This window comes from Indicator indicator, chromosome 1, assembly GCF_027791375.1.
Source record: "Indicator indicator isolate 239-I01 chromosome 1, UM_Iind_1.1, whole genome shotgun sequence".
Taxonomy (NCBI): domain Eukaryota; kingdom Metazoa; phylum Chordata; class Aves; order Piciformes; family Indicatoridae; genus Indicator; species Indicator indicator.
In genome coordinates this window covers 95,899,083-95,912,581 of record NC_072010.1, presented here as the reverse complement: position 1 = coordinate 95,912,581, position 13,499 = coordinate 95,899,083, and the positions used below count along the sequence as shown (strand labels likewise).

Sequence of the window (13,499 nt, the reverse complement as noted above, 5' to 3'; positions counted from 1 at the left end):
GCACTTCTTGTGGATGGGCATCACATTGGCCAGCTTCTGACTGGAAGGGGACTGTCTGGGACCTCTCTGGTGAGACACAAAGCTAGCACACTGCTTGAAATTCACAGCAGACATTTATACAATAAAATATATTAGCTACGCCTAATGTTAACACCTACTAACCAGCCATTGGGCAATTTATTTCTTGCTTTGCCTTAAAGAGACAGCTCCTTTTAAATTAACTATGCATGCTCAGAGGGTAAGGGAATTCTCTAGCTAAAAGGTATGGGTTTTCATATTATAATAATATAATATAATCACCTTAAGGCAACTAAAGGTTACATTTGGTTTTATCATCTATCAATATGCCCATAATCATTCTTGCATTGTTTACAGTTCTTACCTGAGCCTTATAAGAAAAATGCCCACAAATGGTACCAACAATGTTTAACTTAAATATCAACTACAGCTACATCCTGAGTATCTTGATTTCAAAACAGGCTCTTCATAGTTACTTGACTGTAGTTCTGTGGTTATGTGATTTTGATAAACTGAGATTTTTCTTGACATCATTTGCCTCTACTATAACCTGACAGCAAACAGTTTATCTGGTACTGATGGGTCAGGCAGCAGCTTTCAAAACCTAGCTCTAACTCCTCACAAGACCTGAAGAACCAATGGAATCCTTTTTTACCAAGTAGAAATAAAATGCATTTAGAAAGGATGAGTACACTTTTGAAAGAAGGAAAGCAGGTCTGGGAAAAAACTTAGGAATCAGAATCATTCAGGTTGGAAAACACCCTTGAGATCATCAGGTTCAACCCTACTCTACCAAGGTCACCACTAAACTCTATCACTAAGAGCCACATCTAAATGATCTTTAAACACATCCAGGGACAGTGACTCACACCTCTCCCTGGGAACCCCATCCATTTACTCCAGGTGGCATCTGTGGCATGATGTGGGGTTGAGCCCCTCCCTTTAAACATCCAAGTCAGGACTGGAAGCCTTGGAGCTAAAAGGAGTGGTGACTCAGTCCAAATTACCTCAGAAGCAGCTCGGACTCCCTCATAGGCAGCTAGGATCTCCTTTTCTGTTGCAGTGTAGTTGGCCTCAGAACCTTTGTACCCCTTACTCCAGAAACCTAGGGGCCTGCCCTTTGTCTCACCAGGAGCTTTCTGCCACAAACTCCATGTAGGACCACTCTCACCAGCCACAGTATACAGCACATTCTTGATCTCTGGCCCAGTTCGAACAGGTCCCGGAGCCATAGCATGGACCACTTCTCATTTTATCTGGTCAAATGCTACCTGTTGCTCAGATCCCCACACAAAACTATTTTTTTTCCGTGTTACATGGAAGAGGGGTTTCACTATTTGACTATACCCAGGAATGTGCATTTTCCAGAAGCCCACAAGCCCCAAGAAGGATTGTGTCTCTTTCTTACTAGTGGGTTGCACCATAGTGGCTACCTTATTCACCACATCCTGAGGGATGTGGCGACGACCATCTTGCCATCGAACTCCCAGAAACTGGATCTCTCTGGCAGGCCCTTTTACCTTGCTTCTCTTTATGGCAAAGCCAGCCTCCACCAGGATATCGATTATCCTCTTACCCTTCTGATAGACCTCCTCTGCTGTCTCACCCCATACAATGATGTCATCAATGAACTGCAGGTGGGCACCCTTCTCCAGTGCAGTTTGGATCACTTCATGGCAGATGGTAGAACTGTGTTTCCACCCCTGGGGGAGACGATTCCATTGATATTGGACACCTCTCCAGGTGAAAGCAAACTGTGGCCTACATTCTTCTGCAATGGGAATGGAGAAGAAAGCATTAGCAATGTCTATTGTGGCATACCACTTGGCCACCTTCGATTCCAGTTCGTACTGGAGCTCCAACATGTCTGGCACAGCAGCACTCATCGGAGGAGTCACTTCATTCAGGCCACGGTAGTCCACAGTCAATCTCCATTCCCCGTTTGCCTTCTGCACTGGCCATATTGGGCTGTTGAAAGGTGAATGAGCTTTGCTGATTACCTTCTGGCTCTCCAGTCGTCAAATGAGTTGATGTATGGAGTGCAGAGAGTCTCAGTTGGTCCTGTATTGCCTGCGATGCACTATGCGAGAAGCAATTGGTAACTTCAAATCCGGCACCTCATGGCTGCCAACTACGGAGGAGTCATCTGACAGCTCAGGCATGGCAGACAGCTGTTCCCTGTCTGCAGTCCCTACAGCTGCTACCCCAAATGCCCACTTGTGCCCCTTAGGGTCCTTAAAACATCCCTCCCGCAGAAAGTCAATGCCAAGAATGCAAGGTGCATCTGGACCAGTCACTATGGTGTGTTTTCCCCACTCGTTCCCAGTCAGGCTTATCTCAGCCTGCAGTACAGTCAAATCTTGTGAACCCCCTGTGACCCCTTGAATGGTTATGGGCTCAGTCCCTCTGTAGCTTGATGCTATTAGGGTGCATTGGGCCCCTGTGTCCACCAGAGCTCGGTACTTCAGGGCTTCTGAAGTGCCAGGCCATTTCACAAACACATCCCAGTACACTCTGTTGTCCCTGACCTCCACCTGGCTGGAGGCAGGGCACCTCTAATGCTGGCAGCGAAGCCCACATTTGTCACAGGGCCCTGTGTTACTGGGAGAAGGGTCTCTTGAATGGGAGGAACCACCCTGGGAAACTGGGGCTGCCCTTCTCCTGGGCGAGTTATTCCCATTGGGGCCACCTTGCAGTTCCCGTACTCTGGCCCAGAGTGCAGAGGTGGGTTGGCCATCCCAGCGGTTCATGTTTTCCCCATGGTCACAGAGAGCTCTCCACAGAGCCACCCTTGACATCCCCTGATTAGCTTGGGGTGATCTCCTAGGGGAAGGAGAATGACGTTTATTCCTGATGGCTGAAACATGGATCCATTCTGATGGAGAAGGTGAAGGGGGAGAAAAGGTGTCATCCCCTTCCCTCAGTTCAGGCTTGGAGGCCTTAATCTCTTTGATGATGTCTTTAGTCATAGCCTCTATGGCTGAGATTACGGGCCTGTGACTGACACTGTCCTCATATTCCCTCAGGTCACTAGCAAACTCACCCACAGTTTTAGGACTTCCATCCTGTCCAGTCAGAAGCATCCCTCCTAGTGTGTGTGCATATCTTTGAGGGGCACCCTGGGTGAGTTTCTTTACTAAGGACCGTTTCATGGACACCTGATCTGGGTCCAAGGGGAGCTGGCCATTTCCATAGATGATCTCCAGCACAGCCATCTGTCTCAGGTACCGAATGCCCTGTTCCATAGCCGTCCATTTAATTGGGGCCCAAGGCAAATCCTCTCTGGTAGGGTACCTGCGCTTTATAGCATTAGTAATCCGGGCCCAGAGAGTGTGTGTTCCATCGAGTTTTGCTAATTCTTTATCCAGACCGGCATCATGAGACAGGGAGCCTAGAAGCTTCGCCTCCCTCTTATCTAGATCTACAGTTTCTGCACCCTCATCCCAACATTTTAGGGTCCAGTTTAGTATTGTCTCACCCTCTCTCCGTGCGTAGTCCAGACGAGTTTGCCTTAATTCTTTTCTGGGCAGAGATGTGATGGTTATGATCTCCTGATCTGAGTCCTCTCCATCTGCTGGTGGATTCTGAGATGTGCTGGGTCCTGCTGAGGTGCCTTCTTCACCATCCATATTTGGAGCTGATTTTTGCATCTTTTTCCTGCATGTGGTAACCGGTGCTAGGGAAACTACAGGTGGAGGAGCATCAGGGGTTATGTGTGAAGCTGTTGGTGGGGGGTCAAACCCTCGGGGCTGGGCCTCAGGTTTGGCCAGCCTCCATCGGGCTGGACAGCATTCACAGCAGCCAGACCCCTCCCTCCTGTTTTCATAAACATTATCACAGTGCCTGCAGTGCTTACAGCTCTACACCTTTGGGCCATTAAGGCTTACAAAAGAATTCCCTAAACCGATTGTCCCTCCACAGATAGCTCTTAATGGGTTGGGGCACCTCATTCCCCACATGGCCAGAGCGAGTATGATTATCAAGATTACATTTAAGCCTACAGAACATATTTTTACATAGTCCCATTCTCCTTCAGCAATATTTTTATCCACACGTTTAGTTTCATAATAGGTTTCAGAGAAATTCTTTATGTCAGAAAAGTTTGAGAAGTGCCCACCGCCAGTAAGATTGATGGAATTCAAAATGTACACGCAAAACTGCATTGGCAGAGTTTTTATCCAGTCAAGCAGCATCTCTATAATCAACCAAAGCACATGGTAAGTCAGTAGTTTATACACATGCGTCCAAAAGATCCAGCCAAGAGCCCATCCAAAAACTTGAACCATAAGAATCTGTAAAATTACCATCTCTACTTCCAAACCCTTCTTTCCCAATCAGGTGTTATTTTCAAGAAAAAAAAAAAAAAAAAAATATTTCCCAAGCCTCACGTTGGAAGCGCCAAAAGAAATATTGTGGTAGTTTGAGCTCTGAGTTTAGGAGCTCAAATGATAATAGATATAAATTCCTCCCCCTGCCCCTCTCCCTTTTTTCTCGGCAGGGTGGAGAGAGAGAAGAAGGAAAAAAAAAGGGGTAGGGGAAAGGAAAAAAAAAAATCGTGAAAGAAATATTCTGAAGTCGGTTTGGAAGTAGGAGGAGTAAATTTTTTTTTTCTTTTTTCACAAAAGGGAACGGAAAAAATAATTTTTTACATATATGTATATATATATATATATATCAGTAACGGGGGGGGTTCACAGAGGTGAGGGATGAGGGTAAGTGGAAAAAAAAATATACAAAACCAAGCCTGGATGGTCTTGTGTTCCCCTGGATGTCGGTGGATTCAGTTGGGAGAGAGAAAGGGCCCCAGCCACGTGGTCTGGTGCAGGAGACAGTGACAGCAACAGCAACAGGAAGTCTTCTCGAGCAGATGAGGCAGGAAAAAAAGGGAAGAGCAGCAAGATATCCGCCCTTTTTATAGGCTTGCTGGACAGGAAGGGGAAGTGGAATAGACCACCTCTGAGTTAGGGGACCACCTTCTCCCAGCAGGGGAAGGGCCAAGCTCTCCCCAGATTAAATTTCTTCTGTCCACCTGGGGCTGGGTTCTTCTCAACGCCATCCAGGATGGGTGTGCCCCAGCACACCAAGTATGAGCAAACTGCTTCTTCCAAATTTTAAATTCAGGTTGAGTTTTATTTATTACAGCTCGGTAGCTGAAGAAACCACAACTCAACTATTTATTGGGAAAGAATATTCCAATATAGTATTTGAACTTTTGCTTAGAAATTATTTTAGAAATTTGATTTAAAAGAGATTCAGCATGTTCATAAAAATCAGTTCTGTACATACCTGAAACTTGTTTCCCCTCAACCACCTTTAATTTTACCATTTGTGGTCTTTGACAAACATCAACACCTAACAAACTGTTCCTGTGCTACAGGCAATGTTTCCATTCTCATAAATTGTGTTGGTAAAGCTATAAAACTAAAATAAAACTGACAAGCAGTCCAAAAAAGCTGTGGAAAAAGAAGTTTTCATCTTGTTTCACCTCTAATCTCTTACAAAATTTTAAAATTAAAAAAGTAAAAATATTCAAGTTCTACAATGACAATAATTTCAGTCATTAAGCAATGTAGTAATTGGGTTATTTATTTAATATTACCTGTTATTGTAACTTTCCAGTGTAAGCAAACTGACTTCTAGTCAATGATATAAAGCAGTTCAGAACTCTTGATAAAATATACAAAAATCACAATTATTACATTAAAAATTCTGTTTTAAGTATATACAAAATAATTATCAAAGCACTGGGTTCATACAGTGTTGTTGTAAGTCATTAAACCCACTACTTGACCCAAGAGAATCAGTACTGGAAATGGATATCTGGTTAACCCTCTCAGATTTGTCTGCCTGGGTACACAGATAGAATGTGAGAGTTTGTCTGTATTCATTACAAAGTTGGAAACCTAAGGAAAGGAAGCTATCAGCCCAAAGGAAAAAACAACTTCAGTGACTTTCCTGAATTGTCCCATCAAACAACTTCTATTGTTCACTGATGACAGCAGTCACCGTTCACATTGTTTTGCCTGTTCTCTCCAAAAACGTCTGAAGCAGCAGACTCATTTTTGGGACTTAAAACATCCATTTAGACACTCATCAGTCCCAGTCTCAACAAGCCAGATGCAACACCTTCTTGTTACAACTCATAAAAGTTTAAACTGAAGGAACCTACTGTTTGTGAAATCAGAGTGATCCAGTTCATTATATACTTCTGAAAAAAGATTTTTTTAACATAACTATGTATTGCAACCAATAATAACCAAACTAACTCTACTCCTAAGTATAGTATAAAACCTAAAGCAATACTCTGAAATATTTCTTAGCTCTTGGAAAGGTGCCCCTAAGCATCAACTGTATTAATACCCTGTATCTCAGTTTGTCATCCATCAAATCTGATTCAAAAAAGAGACATCATATGGCTGAAACCATTTCAATATTCATCTGTGCACTACAAGTGCTCTAGTTCCCCTTTTCACCCAGTTGTGAGAAAACTGCTCAGAATTTCTGAGGTTCAAACACAGTCAGTTCTTTCCCATCATAAAACTCTTTCAGTTGACTTGATTTGTATTTTATGGAGGGTTTTTCAATTTGCATCCCAGGTTCCAGAGCATTCTGTCCAACTATTTCAAGACTCACAACTTTTATTTTCCAGGTATTCTCCCTAAAGGGACAGCTAATGAGTCCAAAAATTTGTTCAAAGATACCCAAACAAATGTTGTTTCTATGTACTGTGCCAGCTACTGCTACCAGTACTAATCCATGTTGAGACATGACACATTTCAGTCCACTGGCATGCAAATTAGGGTTGAATAGAAGATATTCTTCTTTAACCAATGAGAGGAGACGAAGGCTCACTATTTCTGCACCAACATATTCTTCCATATTTTTTTCTAATGTGTTGTAACAGAACTTCATTTTGGCATTCTCCCAAAAATGCTGCGGTCCCCATGTTTCTTCAGATTTTACTCCCAAAGGATGTTGAGAATTGAGGAGTTCAAAGAACCACTGACAGAATTCTTCTCCTAGATCATGAATATCATGTGACTTTTCCCTTTCTCCATGACTCTGCAATTAAACACAATTTTTTCTTAGCATTACTTAGCATTAACATGTATGTTTACCAGTGAGAACAATGCAAAATCATGTAAATAATTATTTTAAACATTCGAAATCTTCAAGTTTTCCAAAACAGAATGCCTAAAGAAAAACAACAAGGTTAAATCTTGTTTAATTTTAGAATCATTATTATTTTATCTAGAGAATCACAATAGATTCTTTGAAAAGCAGTTCTTCAGTTCTTTCTTGGTTTACAGCTTTTAAACAAAGAGGAAAATCCTGGTTCTGTTGGAAAAGAGCAGGCGAAGGACTTTTGAACAACTTGCACGTGATCAGGATTCTAAGCAAAAACTGCCTTGGTTAGTAGCTTTTCAGCAGCCCTTACAATTTCAGAAGGTTACAGAAAACCAAGAAGGATATAGAATCAACCTGAAAAGCTAATTGTGATGGTTTGAATCAGAACAAAATGGGTCTAACCAAACCAGCGGGTTAACCTGGCTGTTTTTCCAATACGTAAGCGAGAGAAAAGTAACACACAAAAACTCAGGAGTGAGACCAAAAAAAGCGAGAGAAGAATAGAGTTTACTGATCAAAAATCAGATAAACATGGTACAAAATGCATAATTACCTTAGCCTATTTGCAGAAAAAGCATAGCTCAAAGCAGACCAAGCAGAAATAAGTGAGCCAGAAGCCCCAGCCAGAAAACTATTCCCCCATCCCTCCTTGTCCCACCGCTATCCCAGAGGAAAAGACCACCACCCAAATAATCAGCAGCAGCAACCAAAACAGGAAGCCTCCCATGTTGCAATCTGAACTTCAAACCCTGTAACACTTTGCTCCAGTTAGCACTTCCATTTTTGAAGCTGGCATGACTGCAGTATAGTATGAATAACAGTAGCAGGTTCGACTCAATCCATGGCACTCTCCACCCCTATTCTCCTTCATGAAGTCTACAACTACATGAAGGAGAATAGCAAAATGTAAGCACATTTGTATGTAAGTAAGTAAGCTTAGCACTTAGCTATTTGAGATGGGTTTTTATGGTGAGTATAAAACCACACTTGGCTTAAAAGACACTTCTTTCTAAAGGAAGCTTCACTGTCAAATGCAACAATGTAAGCCTATTGAATCTGTGTATATGTCGTTTGTTTATGCTCTGCTTTCTCTCACATTAGGTAAAATTTTTTACTTAAGAAAAATAATCCAAATTTTCCAATATAAAGATGTAAGACCTCCACCTGTAAGGTGATGTATTTTTTTGAACAGATCTAAACGTACAGTCACTTTGCAGGACTTCTCTGTATTTGCAACCTGACAGCAAGACTTCTAGAAGTAAATCAAATGTCAAGTTTGCTAACATCGAAGTCTAGTTAGTATGAAATAATTAAGTAATTAAGTAGGAGAAGTTTGTAGACTTCTACACAGAAATGCTGTATTTGTTTCACAACAAACTGTAATTAGTTTTTAATTCTTTTGGGTAGGTTTATGTTACCCGTTTCATCAATGGGCCACAAGAACAAAGACAAACCAAAAGCAAATAAAGATGTATGTTATAAATAAACCAGCTGAATTTCTCATTCTTTCTGAATGTGTATTAAGTACTTGGCTTCAATCATAAAACTTCACTATGGGGTAATACTGGGGAAGTGTTCCTGCAGTTTTTTCCCCAAAGTACACATACAAAAAAAGTTTTGAAAACAATTTTCAGGTAAATAATAATACTAATCAGTCAATCTCTGAGAGAAAGTTCAATGCAATAGGTTATAAATGGCTAGAAGAGCTCTACACTCCAGCTGGTGGGGCTGCTGCCCATTAGGTCTCTGAAGTAACACCACTTTGAAGAGCACGGTGGCTATTTAGAACTATGCAATAAACATCCAAGACAAATAAAATGCTTTAAGTTCATTGCAACACAAGGATTTGCTAAACATCAAAATTCTGAACTTCAAAATAACTTGCAATTGCCAAAACTCAATTAGTTACAGTGTACTAAGTATTAGTAATGTCAAGGAGAAAAAGCTGACATGGACCTGGCACTGCTACAAACTTTACATTTCAATAATATAAAAAATCACTAAAATTCGTTTTGCACTCTAGCTGCAAGATCTAAGATGGAAAAAAGCTTACAGACAGCGCTACTACGATTTCATTGTCTCTAGATAGTCTGACAGACGTTTTCACCCCATGATGTACTATCGACAGCATCTCCTTGCTCTGCTCTGGGATGTGCCTCACTAGTGTCTGATGTAGCTGGAAGATGACTGGAAATCCTGGATCTATATGAAAAGTTTTAAGAAGATCCACCAGTGTGATGGTTTTGAGACTGTCTTTTTAACTTTTCTTCTCACGAAGTTCGAGCAGAGAAAGTGAAAGAATGTAAATAAATCATTATTGGTGTAAGAAAGCAAAATAATTATTATTCTAAATACTTCCATTGGAGAGATAGAAATGTTTAAGAACCACTATGGAAAACAAGATACGGGACAGCTGGGCAGTCAGGCAGTCTCACAGTCTGTCTCCTCTCAGTGTGCCTGCTTCTTCTTTTCTAGCCGAAGATAACACACATACTGACCTTGACAAGCTAAGTCTAATGAACCTCTCTCTGCTTCTTGGCTTTCTTCCTTTTTGCCCACTCTGGGGGAGGGGAGAAAAGGAAGCACAGACCCCTCTCTTTTGGGGGTGGGGGGGGGTGGCCCAAGGGGGCTTGGTTGTGTTTTTCTGTTGATTGTACATATTTGTAAATGTTGTGAATAGTGTATATTTGTACATATTCATTGCATTTCATCATAGATTTCGGATTTGCTTCTAAATACAGCTTTCATTTGCTTCCAGATTGAGATAGCCTGGTTATTGTCAGTGTGGGAGGGGGATTTCAACTCTCACACTGTTACAACCACGTAAGAAAATTACATGAGGCTATGCAGGGTTTCTCTACTATTAAAACTGTTTTCAGTTGCCTTGAATCCATAGAATTATTTGCAAATACTTTCCATTTTAGCTTACAGTACAACTTAAAAGCATAAAGAAGACTCCACATATTAGAGCTCAAATGCATTAATATACTTTGCAAGACAGAGCAGAAGTCTGTGCTCTGCAAGTGATATGTTGGCACAGACATCTTTAAATTATGCACTTAAAAAAAAAAAATCAAAAATCAACCAAAAACAAGTTAAAGAGATTCAATGCCTTCTTAAACACAAATGAGGACCACATATTGTATATACGTTAGAAATTTACACTGGTTATCCTGCACAAGCAGTATTAAGCATCCTCAGGCCTTTCAGAAAGCAGCACTCACCTTTGCCTTTGGTTTTCTCTCCTCTGTCTCTGAGGGTCCTGTTGTCAGCTGCCTACTCCAGTACTGCTTTACACGGTCAATAAGTAGATGTTTCTCAGAAGAAGGAGGCACTGGAATTCCTTGTGTTGCTAAATATTTAAAAATTATTTCTCGATGGACTTTCCTGCGTTTCAAAAGTTCCTCAGCACTTTGGCTGTAAACCAAAATGGCATGAATGGCTTCTGCAAGTAAAAAAATGTGAGTTAGCTAGCAGTTGCTTCTGTCATGATTAAAACCCAAACCTATGCTATTTCTTAAACTCCTGACCAGCACCTCCAAATGCCAAGTTTGTTTGTAAACTGTAATCTGATCTAATCATACCAGACACAGAAGATACCCAAAGACTTGGGAACACGTTTAAAGATGAGTTTGTTTTAATTGAAGACTTTGAAGACCTTGTAATCCCTACTTCCAATATTGATGACTGCTTGGAACTTATTTATATATTATTTGAGCTTAATGAAAAGGATGCAACTTTTTCTTCCAAAGTAAATTATTATTATTTGTCAAGTACTTTCAAGCTCTTTAGAAACTCCAAGTGCTTCAAGAAGTATAAAGATTCTTGCACACAGTGCATTTCACCTCTACTTCCTGAGACACAGATAACCTCAAAATAGTTCCTTTAACATTAAATCATTTAGGGCTTCCTGCTTTGCATAATGATACAGCACCTTCACTTAGCAAATGCTGAGCTTGTTTTCATTCTCCATTTGAAAAGCTCTGGGATATTTCAAAAGAAGCCATCCACCCACCATCTTGAAAGCAAAAACCAGACAAATCTTTTATGGCTAATTTCTGCATCAAAGGGATAGTTCACAGGATTTGGTCAGAGAACGCATCAATATTTTGACAAATATTTAAGTTTTCAAATGTTTCCTGTGAACAGAAAATTGACAGAAATGCAAGGAGGTAAATCAGATAATCTCTGATTCCTCATATGCTGAACAAGAATTCTAGTACCAGTAGTTTGCAGTTTTTCAGACAGCACATAGTAGTTTGCGAAAGCAAGGTTTCATCTCGGTTCCTGAAGTTGGACGAAATTAAATCTGGTTTTCCACTCAAATATTCCCAGATTTATAAGAAAATATCATGCATTGCAGCATAATGACAGTGCATTGAAATGTAATATTAAAAAAACCAGCTCTTTAGCAAATGAGGAAACACAACAAAATTTAATTCACTTCTAAAGTAGTTACGGTTGCCAGCTGCTACCTGTACTGAGGCTAGGTACTTAACGTGCAACCTGTAACAACTCTAAGTTTAGATAAAAGGAGACTTAATAGCTGAATTTAAAAGAATCGACGTATTTTAATTTAACCTACAATCACTGTAATAAGTAGATTAAAAGAGAGGAAAAACAACAGCCTTAAAATCGTTGAATCGTTAAAAAGGTGTTCGGCAAATCTTACAGGTCTGGGTTGTGTTATATGAAATACGTTCCATGTTTCTGGATGAGTATATTTGAGGGCAATATACTGAGTGACCTCAGGTAACTCACAAAATTCAGTTTTATGAAACAAATCTCAGCATGTAAAAAGTAATGGGGGATGGTCACACCTGAAAGGGTTTCTTTCTACAAAAAAAATAAGTTCAGTATTAGATCTGTGTTTTACCATTTCAAAACCTGAAGGCAAATGGCATCAACTCCATAGGAATAAACGCCTGGATTTTAAGTAAGTTTTTAAACAATAAAAGGGTGTAGCAGCGGTTGCACTAAGCACGTGGGAGGGAGGGGAGGGGGGAAAGGGCGAGGGGAAAGGGCAGTGTGGCGCAATCTTAAGAAATGAGAAAGTGATTGAGATCTGCAAATATGCTAAAATCGCTGCCCCGTGAAGTATTAAAACCCTTGTAGATACGGCGCTAAGGGACATGGTTCAGTGAGGATCTTAGCAACATCAGGTTAACGGATGGACTCGATGATCTTGGAGGTCTTTTCCAGCCTTTATAATTGCACGATTTTACGAAAAGCCGCTAGAAACTCTAAGTTCCTTGGCCAAAAACCCCACGCTGCCAGCAACCAAATCGCGGCAGTGCCGGATGTGGGTAAGCCCGCTGGAAAAAAAGATTTCCAAGTTAAAACCAAGCAAAACGTGCACAGCTACACATGTGCCCACAGCCCTACACCTGGGCTGGCCAGGACGCTGCGAAATCCGCTGGGCACCTTCTGTACACTGGCCTATCTTGCCTACCTCCCAATCCGCCGCTGGAAACAGAGCAGCGGCGGACGCGCCCGCAGCCCCTAGTTCCGTCTCCCTGTCCCACGCAGCTGCGTCTGCGCTGCCGCCAGGCTCGCAGCTGGCCAGCGGACTGTGGAAGGGGAACACAGGGCCCAGGCGACGGCGACCGCCGGCGCGACAATGGGGCAGGTCCCAGCATCCCTGCCCCGGAGGCGAGAGGCGGCCAGGATGGACATGTTGCCGCAGGGATCAGCGTCCCCAGTGTTCGCACGAGCTCAGCGCACCTTGGCGACACTCCGGGTGCACAAGTCGGTTGGTGATGGTGTCCGTCAGGGCGATCAGCTCCTCCGTCTCGAGAAACTCCAAGAGATCGCGACATCCGGCTTTCTCCCGGTCGCTGAGTCCCAGCGACGCCATTGCAAGGCCCGGCCTGCGGAACCAGCAGCTCTGCCCCTTCCCTGACTGAAGCAGCTTCCGGTGAGGTTCCTCGATGCCGCCAAGCCCTGGTGGAAATAGCGACCCGCACTGAGGTTCCTCCCGTGAGTAGGCGCCGCTGGCGGGAAGAGCGGGGAGGCCTCCCCTTGCCGGGCGAGGCCAGCCCATAGCGATCCGTGGAGAGCAAGGACGAGGTATGGGAGGTCCCGGCAACTGCAGCGCAGCTCCACGGATAGACTGAAGCCGTAAGAAAGCGAAACTAAATTTTATATATATGTGTGTATATGTATATATGAATAGTTTATAATTAAGTATTGTCTGTCTCTTCCATCAGGTAGGATTTTTGTCGGCTACACAGAGAATGGGATCGAGTGCACCCTTACAAGTTCACTGATAACAATGTGAGAAACAAGCTAACTCCTAAAAATTTGTTGAGGGGCAAAGTCCGTGAAAGAAGGTTTATTTACAGAGCTGGGTA

General features: G+C 42.2%; 1 protein-coding gene across 1 annotated transcript; it reads right to left on the bottom strand.

Moving 5' to 3' along the window:
- Window positions 1-5,766: 5,766 nt before the first annotated feature.
- Window positions 5,767-13,003, bottom strand: C1H3orf38 (chromosome 1 C3orf38 homolog). The gene is made up of 3 exons (XM_054386368.1): window positions 12,871-13,003; window positions 10,371-10,591; window positions 5,767-7,080 (listed from the first exon to the last, which is right to left on the bottom strand). The coding sequence occupies exons 1-3, from the start codon at window positions 13,001-13,003 to the stop codon at window positions 6,511-6,513; spliced, it is 924 nt and encodes a 307-aa protein (XP_054242343.1). The 3' UTR covers window positions 5,767-6,510.
- Window positions 13,004-13,499: the final 496 nt, after the last annotated feature.

Excerpts from the sequence above, each read along its gene's own strand:
- C1H3orf38 (XM_054386368.1), bottom strand. The coding sequence starts at position 13,003 with ATGGCGTCGCTGGGACTCAGCGACCGGGAGAAAGCCGGATGTCGCGAT. Across the intron at positions 10,592-12,870 it reads GCACCCGGAGTGTCGCCAAG|AAGCCATTCATGCCATTTTG; the intron begins GTGCGCTGAGCT and ends TTTTACTTGCAG. Across the intron at positions 7,081-10,370 it reads AGAGAAAACCAAAGGCAAAG|AGTCATGGAGAAAGGGAAAA; the intron begins GTGAGTGCTGCT and ends GTTTAATTGCAG.